This window comes from Seriola lalandi, unplaced genomic scaffold (assembly GCF_002814215.2).
Source record: "Seriola lalandi dorsalis isolate HSWRI2012SDOR001 ecotype SW California unplaced genomic scaffold, Sedor1 jcf7180002052086, whole genome shotgun sequence".
NCBI classification, from domain to species: domain Eukaryota; kingdom Metazoa; phylum Chordata; class Actinopteri; order Carangiformes; family Carangidae; genus Seriola; species Seriola lalandi.
Window position 1 is genome coordinate 135,133 of NW_019522639.1, and position 19,578 is coordinate 154,710.

The following is a 19,578-nucleotide window of genomic DNA, read 5'->3' on the forward strand; positions in this document are numbered from 1 at the left end:
TCTTTCTCCATCGAGTCCAGGGAGACCAGGCATACCACGATCCCCCTGTGACACATGACAACATTTTTACAAACACAATATGAAATGCAAAGGCTAACTGACTTAGCAACTGCTACGTTATGACTTTGTTAGCAAAAGAAAAGTCAATGTGATATTCACAGACAAGGGAAACATACATAATTTTGATTCAGGGGAAGCAGAATTATCATCATGACAAAAAGTGCAGCAAACATTGTTTACCTTTATACCGTTTGGTCCTATTGGCCCAGGAGGCCCAGGAGGACCCTGCACAGAAAGAAATGCAAAAGGAGATTTTATCACAGTTTATATATTTTATCACATCTGAATTATACTTCTGCATGGGTCTGCATGATCAGGTCAGTATCAAACTCTGGTGTGAATGACACTACAACTGTATTCAGACATGGAAAAAATAAGATGCATTTCATTAACAACATAAGTGACCATCACACTGAAATAATTTGCAAATAGCACAAAAATATGTTAGCAATCAGTTCTGAACTTTGACCAGGATGCTCAGCTGAAAGACACATGCTGAAACATGTTAGCTGGAATACATGGATATATGATTATTATCACTGACAAAATGACATATTTTGATGTTAGGATGCAAGGGTGATCATGTAACAAAACATCAGTTCTATGACATTTTTTTTGGGGGAGGGGGGGGGGGTTATGGGAGTTAACCATGTAAACTCATGTAAGATTCAGTGATTTGGTACTAAATGCTACTCTGCAAATGTAGCAATACAAATTCAGTTTCAGAGAACAAGGATGTTTCTCAAAAAAATTTCATTCCAGTTGTAGAAACGCTAAACATTCTAATCTTTTTTACCATGTTAGCCAAAACAATATACAACGTTGTTTTTAATCACTGTAGTACCACCTTCACAGAGTAAGGAACAAATAAAGAGGGATTTCTCAAACTCAGTCGACTTGAAATGATTTTCTATTATTTTAAATGTTTTTTTTACCAAGCTACACTTAGCTTACGTAGCTTAAACACGATAATGGTGCTAGAATGTGTGACACTAACCATGGTCCACTAAAAGAGGTTAATTTCCTACTATGCTAAACAGAGGAGACAATAGCTACACTTAGCTTATGTAGCTAAAAGACTTATAACTAAACACTGGAGTGATGCTAGACTTTCTGAACATACTAATTTCCTACCATGCTAACCAATACAATAACGTTGCTTTTATCACTTTGGTATACAAACTTTAGTGTCACCTTCACAGAGTAGAAAGCAAAGTTTCAACAGTTTCCCCTAGCTTATGTCTGTGCAGCTTTTTTCATTGAAAATAAATGATATACATAGAACTTAGCTTAGCTTACAACTTAGCTGATGTCAGGGAAATAGGTGAAATTCTTAAAATGAGATACTGAATTTTCATTATATTCATGATGGGGGTGAATGAGCTGCTGGGGTAATTTCCAATTGTTTCCCCTCTCTTTGCAATGTATACAGTTTTTCTTTGCTGGAATAATACATACATTTAGGAATATGCAACAAGTACTATAAATGCAATACTATAACAATAAATGTCTTCAAATTTAAAAGATTTTCACATGGCGGCAGAACATCAAGTTTCGCTAATAAAGAATGAATTAAATTAGAAATTTGAATTAAATTAAAACAAAAGAGTCATGACTGCAACGTACTTATTTTGTACTATGATTTTGACCATAAGTGGATGGAGTGAATTTTGGAAAACAGACATTCAAGGAGACAACCAGCAAAACAGGAAGCATGAACGGCTGATCACAAAGAAGCATAAACGCAGCACTGAATACAGTTTCATTCACTGTCAAGCAAACATGTTGCTGGGTGAGGGAGCACAAGCGCAACAGGGCAGTGCAAACCGGTGCCTAGGATTGGGTTGGGCCCATGCGAGGTCAAAGATGAATCACTTGTGGAGATGACACAATACACAGAATACTCAGAGCCTATTTACCGTTACTGTAATAGTGGTAATCTTCTGCAGTGGGCCAAAGGAGTGGAAATGGGGAGGAGATGAGAGATAAGATTTCAGAGGTCACACAGAAAAGAAACCTTTGTGTCAGCACATTTTAATAAACCTTCATGAACTAACAGCTGTTACCTTACTTTATCTGACAGAACCTGAATCATGTTGAATGAATGGCATTGTACTTTCATACAAGGAATAGATTTAGCATGCCTTATCTTTTACACGTCGTAAGCATCTATTTGGCATTTTGGAGTATGCTTGGAGTATTTAAGATGTGGGTATGGTTGAGAAAGATCTTAGTCATTATCTTAGTCATTATTACAAAACAGAAATATCAACAAGAGCTACATCAATGATGAAAAGCAAATGCTTAAATGCCCATCCACCATCCACACTAGATATCCAACCTCTAGTTGCAAACAAATGAATTTAGCAGTCCTTCCTGCATTGTAAACAGAAGCAGAGCTGCAATGTGACATACATCTCTGAAGCAACAGAAATGTGAGAAATGAGCTGCATGAAGTAATGACTTGTCTGACCTGTAGAGCCTCCTGAATGTTTCCATTGTAGTCGATGATTTCAGTGGCTCCTTGGTCTCCTTTCTGCCCAGGGGGGCCCTGCACATGGTTAACATCAAGAAACACATTTGAAACACTTTTGCATGTCGTTCCATAACTGCACATTTGATTCATACAGTACATAACATCTGAGAAATGGAAGACCAAGATCAGGATTGAATGCTGCCCCCTGGTGGTACTCTGTGTGTGTTTATAGGAGTAGTAACTGGCTTTCTGCCAGCAGAGTAACAGCTCCTGGGAAATACATTTTTTTGTTGTTGAGTATGAATCAGAATGCAACATCATAATAGCATTAAAGAGAGGGGAGAATAGAGGCATTTATCTTATTTAATATAGATGCTTACCTTCGGGCCAGCGGATCCCAACTCTCCTTTATCTCCAGTCTCTCCCTAATGTGAGTAGACAAACAAAAATCTTCAAAGCTCCCAAGAACTACCAGAACTACTTGTGCTACATTCTCCTACCATGATGATCCCAAATAGGTACTATGATGTACAGTATAATACTGTCTTTTCATCAGCAACATTAAGTATTATTCAGATAAAGACAGAAGTGCAGAATAAATATAACTTTATTTTATTCAGATTTTGACATTGGACAGACCTGATACAATATTTAACTACAATAATCCTACTGCTACTATGGCAAAAATCTGAACGACCCCACCTGCACTGAATCCTACTTGCAGCTTATATGATTTGCATCTGTTAACTACTTGGATTTAGCATTTTATCTTTTAAATAACAAAATAAAAACTAAAAGTAAATGCATTCAAGACTAAACAAACCAGTGATCATCCAACAGTGGAAATTCAAGATCTGGAGCACCTGCAAAATCTCATTAGCTGATTCTAACACCAAGATGCTCTGTCCACCAGATTTAAAGAAAACATATCTGCCACACTCACCTTTGACCCTTTAGGACCAGGTGTACCAGCCTCTCCTTGTGAACCCTGCCGTGAATAGGAAAACGTAATTAACTAAGAGTCATGGTTTAGGGGACATTATTTTAAAAGAAAAAGAGAAAGAAAAGCTATGTACTTAAAATATAAACAGAAAACTGAAAGTACAAAAGAAGCTCTCTTTACAGGTTCAAGCCAAATTCATCATAAAAAATTCAATGCAATTCATATTTCACAAAGGAAATATCATCAGCCTCTCTTATTCCTCCCGAGAGCGCGACACAGTCAGCTTCACTAAAATAACCAGCTTTTAATATGCCATTACTGCCAGGCAATAGAGGAGGTGTTTATTTGAACTCTGGCATTGATAAAGTCAGGGTTTCACTTTTGGGGTTTCTAATAGCATGTGAAACAGAACTCTGTGTCGTCTAAGTTTAGACTGGAGCTTAAGCTACCTGCTGGGTCAGCACCAGACATAAACAATGGTAAACTCATTTACTTTTGGTTTACTTTTACACAGACTCCAGGGAAAGCCTTGACTTTATTACAGGCTATAATTGTTTAGCCAGCTGTTTTTGTTAACATAACTGAATATTGGATGAATTGAATTGCTTTGGGAATGCATTTTACTCTCGCTTATGAGTCTGAGAACTTTCTTATGTGTGCTTTGAGCAAGGAGGCTCTAGATGGCAGCAAAAAATCAGTCAACCACATGGGTGAAAAGACTGCTACACGGGCACACATATGGGAATGCATGCACATATGAGCAAGAATCACTGACCTTTGGTCCAATGGGTCCAAGTTCTCCGCGCTCACCCTTTCCTGGTGGCCCGTGGTCGCCTCTCTCACCCTGAGGAGACAAAAGAATAAACTGCTTAGCAACTGAAGTGTGTAAAACCACAGTTCTCCTGCAACCTGGATTTTCTCAGAGTTCTAGAGAACTGCTGATCGAGGCTCAGTTTCTTTTTATTGTCAGCAGAGGAGCTATGATGCATGTTCTGAACATCAGGCATGATCCAATTTCCTTAATGTTATACAGTATTGACATGACTAAGGAATCTACAACAAGAACATCCCGCCCTTCTCATGGGTTTGCTTACTCAACACATTTGCATTGTATATTGTGGCTATTTATGCTGACTCAGCACAATCTGCGCTGCTGGTAGATTGTGACGTTTGACAAGGTTAACTGTATTTTTTTGAAGAGAAACCCCAAACAAACATCTGCATCAAACTTTCTTTGTCCTCTAAGTTGTATCTTTTAAGAAAAAATGCAAATCCTTTGTTGTACAGTTGTTTGCTATTGCTCTTCATGTGGAGTGACTGGAGAGAGCCAATAGATGGGGATGTGGTATAACTCACACACGCTATTACTTCATTGTTGATACTTAAAACCGAGTGAGACTCAATCATTATTCAGCAGTGTTGAGTCAATAAACCTTTGTCTTTTTCTTTCCAAACAGCTGCTCAGTAATGATAACTTAGAGACTGAGCATTGAAAATAAACAGTTTGAAACATTTTGAATAAAAAAAAACACATTAGGTAAAACCCTGCTCGTCTCAAACAGGTCAGGAGAACCTAACAAAAGGAAGATGAATATATCTTGATTATCAATGCACGACAAACAGCCTGATGCAAAGGAACAATGCAAACAGTAATTCTTGTGTGTCTGGATTATCACCGCTGGCTCCACAGTGGGATAATGTCACGACTCAAAGGGAGCGGCAAAGGATTAGCTCATTCTGACCACTTCCAAGTGACATTTAGAAGAAACAGAGGCTTAATCACCTTGGTAAAACGATAATAATGGATAATTAGACCATAAACTCTCAGGAATTAGTGACTTCAGTGATGATCACACTGATGGGATGTGTCAAAGCTGTTGCATCTCATTGTCAGACTTGAATTCCCCCCCGGTCACACTGAGCAGAAAATACTTCCTCTGTTGCAAAAAATACGATCTCTGCAGTTACTGTGGAAATCTGAAATCACCCACCTTAGTTCCTGGGAGTCCGGGAAGTCCTGGCTCTCCCTGGGGACCGAGGAATCCAGGCTCACCCTGAATAAAAAAAGAAAAAAAAGAAGCAAATATTACTCATTTTTGCAGAGGGTATTTTTGGTGTAGCGACAGCTCCACTCGCTGCTGTTGAGCACTGCACACATACACAAGATGCATGGGCAAACATATTTGATACGACAGGCATGCATTTACTGCTCACACACTTGCTGGTGCACACAAACACACACGCATATATACACACACACACCCCCACACTCACCCCCACACACACACACACACACACACACACACACATGCATAGATCAAACACATAAACACAAATGATCAGTGGCTTGTTAATTTATCCCCTAGTTTTACAAACATTAATGACTCCTTTTAATGACACACAGGTGTTCTGCTTGAGTGTGAGCAAAATCCAGGTTCTCTGCCACCTTTGAAGAAGCTTTCACATTTTTGCATTTGCACTTTCACGTTTGAGGAGTGAGCTTCCTGTGTGAGGGTGTGATGCACGATTTGTTTTGATTTACATGTCAGTTGATTGCGAAATAACTTATTTGAAACACATGAATAAACCATCTGCAACCAGAGTTCCCACCTACAGTAGTTCAGACGCTCTGGAAGCCTTTGGATTGGTAATGAACACTTACTTCACAAACTTTGAAATTTTGATTGGATAAACAGTGAAGAATGTGGAGCAGAACAAAGTGCAAGCCAAGCTCAGAACCCGTGAGTGCTGCGTTAGCAAAATATTGTTAGAATCCATCAAGCATTCAGGCCTTTTAAGTAAAAACAGGAGTATATAAAATATAAAATGAAAGGGCTTTTTACAAGGCCAGCACATTACAAGCATACAAAAAGAGAAAAACCAACATCAAAAACAGCAACAAGCATCATCTCATCATGCTTGTTTCAGCATTCCTTACATTCAAATGTTATATTTCAAGCTAATGATCCTGAAATACACTGAGGTGGTTGCTATTCTGGCAGTGAATTATCATGTGCCGTTTGTGCCTTTAGTTTCACCATCTGCTGTTGTTCTTTTATGAAACAGTTAAAAAAAAAAAAAAAAAAAAAAAAAGCAAGCTCCTTAGTGAAAACAATAAAAGCCTAGTTTGAAAAATAAATAAATAAATAATCAAATAAAAATCAAATTTCCTCTCCTTAACACGCAGTAGTTTTGACACATTTTGCAGCGAGCCTCTTGATGCCACTTCCTGGAAGTAGACTGAAGTGTTTTCCAGGGTTGCAGTGGTGTGATCATTAATTCATAGACCTCTATGGGATTCACAAACCTTAATGAGACAGATTTCTTGCTGACTTGTGGCACGTTCAGATCCAAAGCATTGACTGGTTGGCTTCGTCAGTTTGCCTAAGCTCCTTACTTTTCGCTGCACTGAATGTACAGGTATTACTGTGGCTCTGTCACCGCAGCAGATGTAACCTCGCTGTCACGGTACAAATCCCAAACAGCAGGGAAAGCAAGATTATGAAACCTTGATGTGTCATACATAACGCATGACAATAGGTCAGCTGAGTTTCGCTCTGAACTATGCTGCAGACGGGCTGAAGCGGATGGACAGGGACAACACTGGGGGAATGACTGGGGGTAAAAACAGCGAAGCATTTACCTTTATCCCCGGGAGTCCAGGCAGCCCTGGAAGTCCTGGCTCTCCCTACATAGGAAGAGTGTGACATGTTACAGCCAAGCCAAGCTAAGCTGAGTCAAGCCTCATCTGTAGGCTCTTTGGGGTTCTATTAACTTTACACTTCACAGTTTTTCTGGCTATCTGCTGCTGTAATTGCGAAAAGTGGTCTGCTGTCCATGAGTGTATGTTGACTGTCATTTGCTTGCGGTAAGCACTAGTAGAAGGTACTGCACATGCACTTTCATACCAACTCATGCAACCATGGCTTGACAGCGAGATTAGTGCTTGTTATAACACTCAACCCTCCACAAGTGCAATGGAGTTTTAGTTTTATGATTTTATTGGTTTGGGCAGGTGTGAAAAGTTCTAGTTTCTGGAAGGAAAAACTGTGAGATACTTTGGATTAAAGTTGCAAAAGCTGATTGAGAGAGCTGCCGTGGCTTCAAGGTCGTTAGAGTTTGGCAGTGCGAGAAGTTGAGAGTTGGCCTATTTCTCTGTTACCAAGGTCGGAACTCCAGACTCCCATTATACATACAAGTTTGAGTAACGCACAGTCACTTAATCCAGCTGTGGAAAAAATCAGAGGTCAAGTCCCTTGTGAGGCCTCTGCGAGACTTTCAAAACAAAATTTCTGACTCAGGATAATTTAACGCTCTATTAAGACCATTGTATTTATGGCATATGAAAAGAAATGATTAGCGCCGCATGAGAATGATCAACTGTAACGGCACTCTGGGGATCAGAGAGAGGGCTGTAAATTTCCATTGTGGCTAATGAAAGCATTGTAAAACTAATGAATAAAAGTCTTTCTTGTGGACTACTACATCACCAACACTTGCTGAATGCCATCCAAATGGTAATATCTAATAGGAACAACAACTCAATCTCGTGATGGCCGATATGATGAGAAATATGATTTGTAAGTGTGTCAGCACAAGCAGAAGGTCTGTAAAACGAGAGATAAGATAAAGCAGTCAAAAATTAGTTGGGCCACAAGTGTTTTCTTTGCAGCACAGCATAAAAAAAAGACATTTGCTAAAAGCCCTTCTGTCAGTCTGGAACCAGTTTGTCCAAACAGAGAAAAGAGAGGGGAAAATTAATGGGGTGCAGCACTTGGGATTAAAAAGTGTAATTAAATGCGGCACTGGTGCAATCTTGGCAGCAGGGACAAGTAATGTACTTTATTTTCAGGAAAACAGCTCCTCTTCTGCTGCATGCTTGTTTTATTAGTATCTCATCTGCAACTGCTTCTTCAACAGTATTCCCCCGATTTCCTTTGTTGGCTTGAAATTTAGTCAAACACTAGAATAAAAGCTGGATGGGAGAAAGAGATTGAACAAACAAACATTGCTTGAACTGGAAAAAATGTGTGTAGTCGGACGAATGCAAAGCAATGTAATGGGATGACCTGGCTAGACTCTGACGAGTACAGGTCACAATAAAATAGAGCAAAAACATCCAAAAAACATCCAAAAAGATTTAGTATATCCAGAGGTATTAGTTAAATACCTGGGACCCTACATAGGCTCAGACCAAGTATCAAGCCAAAGTAAATGTAAAATGAGTCGGAGCACTGTGATGAACGTGTCAGGTTCTGCTCCCCCATGTACAACCATCCTTATTACACTTTTAACAGCGAGGTTCAACTGAGTTTGAAATGCTCATGTCAAAACTTGAGCTATTTTATCTTGCGCAACAGACTGGAGCTTCACCTTTTTCCATTAAAATTTTTAGGTGAGTGTAGTCACAGTGAAGAAAAGTAAAGAAATGTTTTAAGAGAGCTGTTGCCTGTTGAGCTATTTCTCTTACTGTATAGTCAAATATTTCAACTATACTCCCTTATCAATACAGAAAAAACATTATTAAGACTAGCAAACACTACATATTCAAGTGGATATAACTATGGTTAGTCCTTATGATCACCAATCACTGATTCATCTATTTCTATCCATCAAGCTACCATCATCTATCTGCAGTGTATCAAGAACAATGTGAGCCAAGTGCAATATTACCTTTTGTCCACTACGTCCAGGCTCTCCAGGTTCGCCCTGTAATACATAGTAAGAGTGTTTTTTTTTCAGCTGCTTCATTTCTGGTAATAAGTTAGTGAGTAAAGTCCTTGTTAGCACTTCTAGTCTCCCAGTCCTGCTTAGTGCTACCAGCTAATTTCATTTGATGAATGCTAGCTTAACCTAGCTAACAGTCATTTAGGCTATAGCATTATTAGTATAGTGATTTATCAACCATATAAATCTTACTCTTCACCATAATTAGCAAAATTAGCAAGCTAATGTTAGTTTTGGAGTCTGTTGAGTTAGCTAAGTGTTATACGATGAAGTTATTTTGTGTAAATATGTAGCAACAGATAATCTTTATGTAAGAACTAGTTAGTTTGTGTTATGCAAATCTTTTTAATTGGCTGTTTGGCTAAGTTTGAACTTACAAACAGCTGGTGCAACAATCTCCTAATGCGCATCAAGAAACAATGAAAAACCTTTAGTGTTAGCTTAGCTCTCACCTTGATGCCTGCTGCAGAGGAGCCCGCATCTCCCTAAGGAAAAGATAAAAACAACAAAAGTTAGAGAGGTACAACTTGGAAAACTGTCCAAAAATGACAAAGGGTATTATAAGACTCAATGAGGCTTTCTCTAAAATCACAACAGGAATGAATATTACTGTGCAATTATATTTACAAAAATATGAAAAAAGCCTTCTTTTAGTAAACAATGCAGAACATAATTTTGCAACTGCTGCATTTACTGATTTGTCTGGACAAAATTGAGTGAAAATCCAATTAGAAAGAAGATTGTCTGCTACTCTAAGCTCTGCTCAGATTAAATGTACCTTCTCACAAAAGTTTGAGCGAGCATTTTCATTACGGCAGTGCTGGGAATCATTTCATCGTTTTCACACTGTCAAACTGTGCAGCTGCATACTGGTGATGACATGAGGGGTGAAATCTAACACTATAGAAGAAATCCACAACAGTACAGGAGGTAAGAGGCCTGATAGATATACTGTACTCACAGCAGCTATTTAAACCCTTTTTTCAAAGCATCTCTTCAGGTAGGGTATTGAACTAAGAGGAGACCGAGCTACTTAAATCACATTTTTCCAGCAAAGTCATCCAGACATCCAGAACCAGGCCCTTTCTTTTGCGTTGCATTACTACTGCAGTGTACAGTAAAAACAGACATAAAACAAGAGGCCAATATGCGTAATTATGGGCGGTTGGTGGGAAAAGGGAGTGGGGAGAAGGAGACGGGGTCTGTAGATCTGGTGTGGACTGTGGTTTCACTACACATACGCCTCACGCTCAGAAGTTGCTGAAGGAATGCCTCTCGCCCTCAGCTTTTTATGGGAGTCATTACAATGCATAGCACACAAGGCATGTTTAATTGCAGCATTTTTTTTCTGCAGACAATAAACTGTGTTACTGTTTACAGCTGGGTTTTGTTGCATACTCAACTGCATCTATCCCTATCTTAAAACTTATCGTTCTGATTTTTATATGGCCATTTTCACAAGTCCTTATATATTTTATTAAGGGTACAGCTGAGGTGAGAGGAGACGAATGAAAGGCATAAAGTAAAAACGTTTTTGGTCACATACAAAAGAAACAACATGGATGTCATCTGTGGTTGACATAAAAATCATTACAAAAGAGGAAACTTTATACAGAGGCCCATTATTCTGGCGTTTTTGTGTCTTGATTGAATAATTGTTTCAACAAAACAAACATCAAAGTAAGAACTGGTTTACACCTGTTGTTATTTGGCAGGGTTATAATTAAAAGAATGTCTCACATCTGTACTCAATTGTTACATCTTATACAAAAAAGAAAATACAAAAGATCTCACCTTGTTAAACTCGTAATCAAGCTATGGACTATATGTAAGCATAATTAACTTAGAAAAAAAAATCTCAGTAGGATGAGATCATAAGGAGCTAATAATGTGAAAAACAACCATTTACAGCATGATTTACACACTTTTAATCAAAAAGCCTACACGCCCCATGTGAAGAAAAGTATCAGAGAATTCTACACAAGCAATTAACACTTCACTCCCCTGCTGCTGAACTGATAAATACCATCGGCATTTTCTTGTCATGACAGACCTAACACAAGTGACACCAAGTTCAGCAACCAAGTGAGAGTTTTCACTGGTTTCATCTCTTCCAAATGAAGTAGTATGAGATGGAAAAAGTGGTGGAGTTGGGAGGTGAGTTGAGGTGTGGCACAGAGTGCTGAAATGTCCCAACTGGGCCAATTACCACGGTGAGGCCACAACTTGTGATTTAACCGCAGAGCAGAGCAGGATGGAGAGCTGTCGCCACAGCTCCACTTCATTACAGGCATCCAAAACTGTCAGTGCATATTGGCATTTAAAGATAATAGCATGAAGATCTTATAATGTATGCTTGGTAAATCAGGCATTTTTCCAGATGTTTGCCTGGTGAGAACGAATGAGATGGAGAGAATTAATCAGCGAGCAGTGAAGCCGGAGCTGAGTTGTGACAAATGTAACCATTAAATGGCACCACAGCCTTCAAAACATGACTCTTACTTCATATTATGGTCATTAGCAGAGATGACCAAATTCAGCGGCCTCAGTTGAATACTGACCTCTGACACTTAGTTAGAATATATGTGAGGCGACACGGATTATGATTGGCTCCCAGGACAGAGAGAAACTGCCAACAGCTGAAACCTGGCCAGTTCACAAGAACTTGGACCGGATCTTAGGATTCAAAATTTATACCAACCGCTGTGCCACATCGGCCAGAGCCAAGCGCTCACAGCCTGGAACTTCCCAAAGCCAATTCCAGAGTTTACTTAGGGTTTTTTTTTTGTTTTGTTTTTTTTCAAAACCTTTAAAGAATTTTCCTATCTGTGAGTTTCGACTTTTCAATGAGAAGAGCCACAGTTAATTTCACACCTAGTTAAATACTTAGGCAGAATGCATCAGAAGTAAATGGTTTAGAACTAAAGCTTTTAACTGTGGTAATGATTTGTTTTAAAGGAGGCCAGAGATGGACATGCAGAGGCTGTTGGAAACATTTCTCTTCACAGTTGATGACGGCTTATGAAAGCAACACAGCAGGTAATCTGCCACATAATATATACAATAAAGAGTGGTGGGAAAAAAATACGTACATTCACTCAAATACTGTTTTTAAGTAAAATTTTAAAATACTTTATACTCTACTCCACTACATGTATTTGATAGCTATAGTTAATAGTGACTCAGCAGATCAAGGCTGTGCATCTGTATATAAATACTATAGTAAAGTAAAAAGTAGCTCTAACTGCAACATTAAAATGCTGCTAACAATAATACAATAATATAATGCTTAATGATACATACTTTTAATCCTTACATTTTCTGAATAACGCGCATGCACTTTTACATCCTGAATACAGGACTTTCACATTCACACTTTTTTTCCCCACCCAACCATGAATTCACAAAGCATCAGATTAATGAATGGTGTCAGGTTTTTTGCTCATCTCAGGTACATATGATGTTTTTCTCATTCATGACTCAGAGTGTAACAGATTGCCCTCTTTAGGAGTGAAAGAAATTGATTTTTGCACGCCTGCGATTAAACATGTGTCTTTGAGTGAGCGCGCATGTGAGTGTATCTGTCCTGTCATTTTTTCTCTTTCACACTCTGCAGACCCCCTCCCCTCCGTCATAACAATCTCCTTTTGTATCATGTAAAGTCTGGTCCGGCTGCTTGTGTTGCCACCCCCCTTGCACTCCCCGAGGTCTCTCTGCTCACCATAGCGAAGCTTTCACTGCCTCACCTCTCACCCCGTGTTACCACATTTTCCCCGTAGTGTGTGCTGTGTATTGTTAGCTTTGGCATCTTCAGCCTGGAAGACTGAAGATTCCCTCCCCTCCGCTGTCCCTCTATTCTCTGCTTTCTTCTTCTACATGCAAAAACAATAATATCAGGGATGAGCTATTGATCAGACACAAAACTCTGCAGTCCACATGATGACAGGGGGGGATCGGCTTGTGGAGTGATGTGCAATTTTCTCCTCTGACTGATCATGTGTGTGTCTTTGAGCACTTGCACTGAAAAATAAATCAGTCCTTGGTGTATCTGGTATATTTTATACTCATCTGGATGTATGTCTTGATTGAAAAGCAATTATAGCTGCCACAACCGAATGTTTAAAAACTTCACTTCCTGACACTGACAATCTGAGAAGATGAGGTAATCCTATCTATAATAATGAAAAAATCTTCACTATTTCCTTTGCACTGCTTTGTCTCTTTTTTTTTTTATTACAAATACATGGCTATGCTCTTGAAGAATGAATGGCAGGTGACTGGCTACAGAAGTCTGCCTTCCTATAGTACTCAATTCCACTTTTTCTGTTTCATTCCTGCGGCGAAAACCCATCATTTTTTTCTCCTTTTACAGCACTGAGGTGGACCAGATCAAAGCTGTGCTTGAGCTGCAAAGTTTTATCGCCTCCACTTTCCTTTTTGTTCACTCATTCTCCACAGATGATATCCTGCATCTGTTTCCTTCAAATGGTGTCTTTCTTGGCAGCTGTGTTCGGCAGTCTTTAAAAAAAAGACAGAGCACCCATAAAGTGAGAAGTTATCAAAGTTGTCCTCTGCTCAACAGCAATAAATTGGCAGTGACATTTTGAGTACACTGCTTCTGCTCCGCTGCTGGTCTATCAGTAATATTTGTTTTTATGCCTAACTCGCTCAAAAAGAAGCATCTCCTGTGTATTAAACATCACTGTATTTTGTGTCTGATGTCTGCTCTCAGCAACTGTGTTACCATTTTTGGCAATTTTGGGAACATTTATTTTATTTTATTTTTTTACCTTTTCCCAGAAATGTGAGAAGCTGAATCAACATTTTGAATGAATCATTAATTCCGATCCATAATTGGTTTGTTTCTGAAATGCTTTGCAACAAGTCTGAAGGGTAAAGGGAGGCCTAAATTTTGCCATGAGGTCACTCAATACGAATAAGGCTGTGATCTGTTTTCGTAAGTGTTGCTTCAATAATATAATAACAGCAAAGGCAGCGTGGCGAGTTCTGGATGGGATGCATAATCTGCCTCTGGACTTGATGTCAGTGAACTAACGCAAAACAAAAACCTTTCCCGACAACAAAAGCTTTCTGGACAGAAACACAAATCTATTACTTGAACAATCTGTCTAGATGAGCTTCACTCTGCCTTTTGTTGGAAATGGATCCCAACCTGACAAGCTGTCTTGATGATAAATGCTCCCAAGCTAATGCAGGAGCAATCCAACCAGAAAATGTAGCGTCAGCGTAGCATAGCAATTAAGTCCACATTAAGCACAAAGGACGCATCAAGTGCCAGGATGATTGCTGTTGTGCAGCTTTGTCTGCAGCTGATGGCACTTGACCTCAGCTACTTCTGCCTCCGCTTCTCTCCACAGATCTTCTCTCACATGGCTAACATTAACTTTTTTTTTTTTTTTTTATGTTTTCCAGCCACAGAGAGACTCTCTGCTGTTTCTCTGAGCCAGGTCCAAGACATAAACAAAGAGAATGACAGGTAAAGTGGAATTTACATACCTTCTCCCCCATATCACCTTTCGGTCCGTCTTCACCCATATCACCCTGTGATGAAAACACACAGAGGTAATCATATAAAGTCTACCGATTGCAAGACTGTAACCGAGACGGATGAGAATCTAAAATCCACAGACAAAGACCTTCAACAGGGTTGCCAGATTGGACTTAAATAACACACAGTAGGACTTTGACAAATCTCTTTCTGTGATTGAGTGCACTGTAAAATAGCTTAATGGATGCTTGTAAAAAAAAAAAAAAAAAAAAAAAACCCAAGCGCACTGCAGCAAAGACGAAGTGCCATTAATGTACATGTAAAATTCACTTTGGTCACAAGCTGAGTCATTACACATAGTTCAAATATGACTGATTTCAGGTGATGTAATACACTCTGTGGGGCATAATGGAGGTCATAAACTCCTGGCATCAACTGTGAAAAACTTCACTTCTAAATTCTAATAAACTTTTCCATCTTTGCAGATTGCAGAACAGATTGACTGAGTGTAGTCACGCGAGCAGCATGGCTCCGTGGATGGCAATGTTGGTCGGCAGGTCAGCCTTCGTCATTGGTCCAGACCAGTAACTCTATATAAAGATGTATCTTTATATACAGTTATTGGTCCAGACTGAAATGTCTTCACATGTGGATGAATGGATGGATGGATGGATTTGCCTTTGGATTTTGTACTGACATTCATGGTTGCTGGACAATTGATCCCACTCACTCAGTGATGTACTGACTTTTCTTCTAGTGCCACCATGAGCTTGAAATGTGTGGTTTTAAGATTGAAATGTGTCAACAAGTGTTTGACAGATTGCCATTAAGTAATAGATAAGTAATGGCATTCATATCAGCTCAACTTTGTATTTAGTGCTACTTAGCAAATGTTCGTATGCTAAAACACAGAGCCTCTCGAGTGGCTGCAGTCTCTTGGAGTCTTGTTGATATAATACTTATCCTTGCACTTCTATAATTCCATGTTCCTAATTTGAAGATGACTTGCAAATCCAAGGATTTCAAATAAAGGGTTGTGTAAGAGGCGCTGTGCTTCTCATACAAACACTTTTTTATCTGTTAGGCTAGCATTGTTTTCTCGAATGTGCCTGCTGGCTCTTTAATTCACAACCAATGCCAGAAACAGCAGTTTATGTTAACATATCTGGCTCCTCTCGAATAAAAAGCTCATAGCCCTTTGGAGTGAGTTTCAGTGCTGTCTTTGGCAGGAACGGAATAATTTTAACTTTGATAAACCCACATGATTTTATGTTGAGTAAATGATAGTCTAATAGTTTGCTCATATAATGAACAGCAATTCCAATTTGAAATCAAAGTTTCTGTCCTTGCGGAGACCATTAAAAAAAAAGAAAGTCAAGAAAATGAGATGACTGTAACAGCTTCAATGACATCAAGCATGTGTCAGGAGATTAATTGCTGTTTACTTTACCATCTATGATTCTATATGTTAGTAGTTAAAACGACTACTAGCGTAGAGTCAGGATTAATTGCTCTCCTGAATTTGCCTGCTGGCTCTTTAGTCAGCAAACAATGCCAAAAAACTGCAGCTCATGTTAACACAACTGTTCCGCCTCCGTGCCTCACAATAAATTCTCATAGTGCTTTAGAGCAGTGATTCCCAACCTGGGGGTGACGACCTTCTGAGGGGTCGCAGGATAAATCTAGTAGGTTTCAAGATAATTACCTCTTCTCTAATCTTTGCTTCTCCTTCTTTACTATAAAATACTGGATACTTTTTCCCTTTTTACGCTTCTAAAAAGCGAGAAAGGTTGTGTCTGTGAGTTGCTGTGACAAGGCCAAGGGGTCATAAGTCGGCATAGCTTTGTTTAAAAGGATCTTGAGGAGGATCTCTGTTTTAGAGTGAAAACTAAATGACAAAAGCAGAGCAGCACAGTGTCAGCGACAGTCTACCTTGTCAGGTCAGTGCTTTATAAAACACTTTATTGAAGTGGCTTGATCTCGCAACATAATAATCTCCTAGATTCAGTTTCTATTACTGTATATTGAGCCATTATCTCCATGTGGCTAATTCTCCACCAGACACCTATGATGCTGTGAAAAATGGTTGCTAGGAGATTGTGACCGCGCAACCGCATTACGACACTGAACCAGGTGTATTAATAACAGGAAATAAGCCTCCGATTTGAAGAAAAACTGAGAGCAACTAAGAACGACTGCCTGAAGGCAGATTTTGTGGTCAATGAAGCACAATGAGTCATCACCACCTTTCCCAGGCTGCCTCACTCTCGAATCTGTCGGTGTTCACACCTCCCATCCACTGCAGTGAATATGGGCACCAGCAAAATCAGGGAATGGAGGGAATAAGGCAGCTTTTCCTCAGTGAGGCTATTGTGCGGGTTCAGTTTTTTTGGTCTCCTGGAGTTGGAGAAATTGTGTTCATTTTTTTGACTCGGTGATTCACTGACTCAATGATGGCCAAATCTCAGAAGGGAGTCCCCTTTGGAAAAACAAGCTGGAGCTGTGAGAAGTAAAGGCGGAGCTGCCGTCATTTTATCACGGCGGCTGTTCTAACACATGGTGGAATATCAAGAGTGATGCTAACAATAATGTTTGGTGATCTGAATTAGTGCGTTACCTTTTCACCTCGCTCTCCCATTTCACCCTGTTGGGAAAGAAAGCAGAGCGTTAGACACAGGAAAGCTCAGGGGGAGTTGGGTTCAGTTGGGGAATTATTGCAGCCACTAAGGATCAGATTGTATCTGGGGTTAAAGTCATGTTAGATTATGGAAATTCTCTTGTGTTATGGTCGTCTTTTCCCCAGACACACCCTCAAGTAAAAGCTTTTTTAAAAAAAAACTTTTAAAGTATTTTTCAAAACTTGTAGTTACTACAATAAATTGTCGACATTAACAGACTAAAATAACAATAAAAATATTCCACCACAATTTAATTGAATAAAACCTATGTGTAGATTGACAGATTTCTGAAATGAAGGTGACCTGTTGTTATTGATCTACTGGCAAATACAGATCATGTGAACATGATATCCAACAAAAATGAATGAGAAGATATACATGTTTTCTAACTAATATGTAAAATTGTTGTGTGTAATGAAAAAAATGGTATTAAAAAAGCATGAATGGCGACAAGTGTCCAAAAGCTAAAGAGAAATCAATGTTTCTTTGATGGGAAAGGATGAAAAATGATAAATTATTTAAAAACTACAAAAATAAAAATATGATCGCTATGAATTAAAAGAATAAGAGCACACAGAATATGTGTGCACCAGACCTTGACTCCGGGGATACCGTCGAATCCTGGGATGCCAACATCCCCCTAAGGACAGCATAACATACACACAGTGGCTGTATTGAGTGTGCTGCTTTACTATTGTGACCTCTGATTTAAGGTCAGAAGATACAAGGAAAAAAAAAAAAAAAAAAAAGCTTTAAGTTTTCTCCCTGGATAGAGATAACCTTTAACCTTAACAGGGGTGAGGTTCGTGTCACAAAGGTAGACATTTGCAGGATAGTCAATAACCGAGCAGTAGACAGAACAGATGGAGTGGATTTTCCACTTGTTAATGTACAGCTAGGATTAAATAAATACCATAAAATTCCAAAAAAGTTCAAAAGTATAAAATATTAAAACCACAAACTGAACGTAGAGAGGATAAACAAGCTGATTAAAAGCTTAATTATCTCCGCTTTGGTTCTGAACATGAGCAAAAGAAGAAAGCCAAGTCCATCTGTTGAATGCCAGTTCGCTGTTAGTGTGAGTTGAATCCCTTGTTCTCTGCAGCTCTGACTGAGAAACCAACCTCAGTTCATCCGTTGCCAAGAACAATTAACCTGCCGACCTCTGCAAACCTACCACATCATTAGCCTTTTAGAGGAGTTGCAGCTATTCCTCATCCCAGACGCACGACTTTAATCGGATGATTCTGATTAATGTAGCCAGGATGGAAAATAAAGCAATCTAATATTTGGATTAAAATACATGTGAATGGGCTTCTCAGTATTATGAGGGTTACTGTATATATCATTAATTTTTTTTTTCTCCCTTTCTTATTGTTTTCATTTTGAGTCTTTTAACAAAACTCTTTGATGCTTCATGATGTATTCTGCATGAAGCTTTACGGGAATATCAGTGTGTATGATCAATGTACACCCATACTACACACTGGCGGCGCAACTCTTCATAAATGCTGGAATCTAGTCTCATCTATCAGCTCACATATGGGACTCATTGCCATAATGATGATGGAGTCTGATTAAAAACTCCTAAACCGGGGCTGATAAGGTTTGCATTAGTGATCATCCCCTTTCAGTGGATATCTTTGTCAGATCAATACGATGTCTGCCAGTCAACCTGCCACTGCTGGCAGGGCAGCCGTAACTGCCTCAGAGTTCATCTTTCTGCATGAGTGACACTTGCATACCAGAACAGATTCTGTTTTATAACTGCATTGCACAGCATTGGAGTTCTATTTCATGGGTGCTGGCAAAGCCCACTCCTTACACAAGTATGGAATTAGGCCTTCAGCTTTTGCTGTCTCCACAGTCAGTATGGCTTTCACTTCAAAATGAAACTTCTTTACTCTCGTTCCTATTACGGCCATGCGTGCCTCTCCGCTCATATCTTTATAAATGCACGCGTGAGATTTGAAAGATGGTGCCTCTCCAATCGTCTCCTCATTCGTTCTCGTCACTTGTACCATCGTTTGTTCTGGAATAAATATGCTTTTCCATTTTTCCCTCCATTGTGAAACACCTGCACTGTGTCTCCTTTATTCGGTTTGAGAATGAAATGCAGAAATGAGCCGAGAGTGTGAGCAGATTCACAGGCAGCTCCAAACGGTACTTTGTGGTTAAGAGTTGA

General features: G+C 39.2%; 1 protein-coding gene across 1 annotated transcript in view; it reads right to left on the reverse strand.

Annotated features, from left to right (window-relative positions):
- The window catches only part of col25a1 (collagen type XXV alpha 1 chain), a 143,627-nt gene that overhangs the window by 12,375 nt on the left and 111,674 nt on the right, over positions 1–19,578 (reverse strand). Inside the window, exons 12-25 of the mRNA XM_087172126.1 lie at positions 17,989–18,033; positions 17,333–17,359; positions 14,724–14,768; positions 9,659–9,691; positions 9,153–9,188; positions 7,123–7,167; positions 5,471–5,533; positions 4,255–4,323; positions 3,480–3,524; positions 2,917–2,961; positions 2,534–2,611; positions 1,980–2,003; positions 241–285; positions 1–45 (exon numbers count right to left, since the gene is read on the reverse strand). Coding sequence (XP_087028252.1) covers positions 1–45; positions 241–285; positions 1,980–2,003; positions 2,534–2,611; positions 2,917–2,961; positions 3,480–3,524; positions 4,255–4,323; positions 5,471–5,533; positions 7,123–7,167; positions 9,153–9,188; positions 9,659–9,691; positions 14,724–14,768; positions 17,333–17,359; positions 17,989–18,033 — 645 coding nt within the window. The remainder of the gene's footprint in view (positions 46–240; positions 286–1,979; positions 2,004–2,533; positions 2,612–2,916; positions 2,962–3,479; positions 3,525–4,254; positions 4,324–5,470; positions 5,534–7,122; positions 7,168–9,152; positions 9,189–9,658; positions 9,692–14,723; positions 14,769–17,332; positions 17,360–17,988; positions 18,034–19,578) is intronic.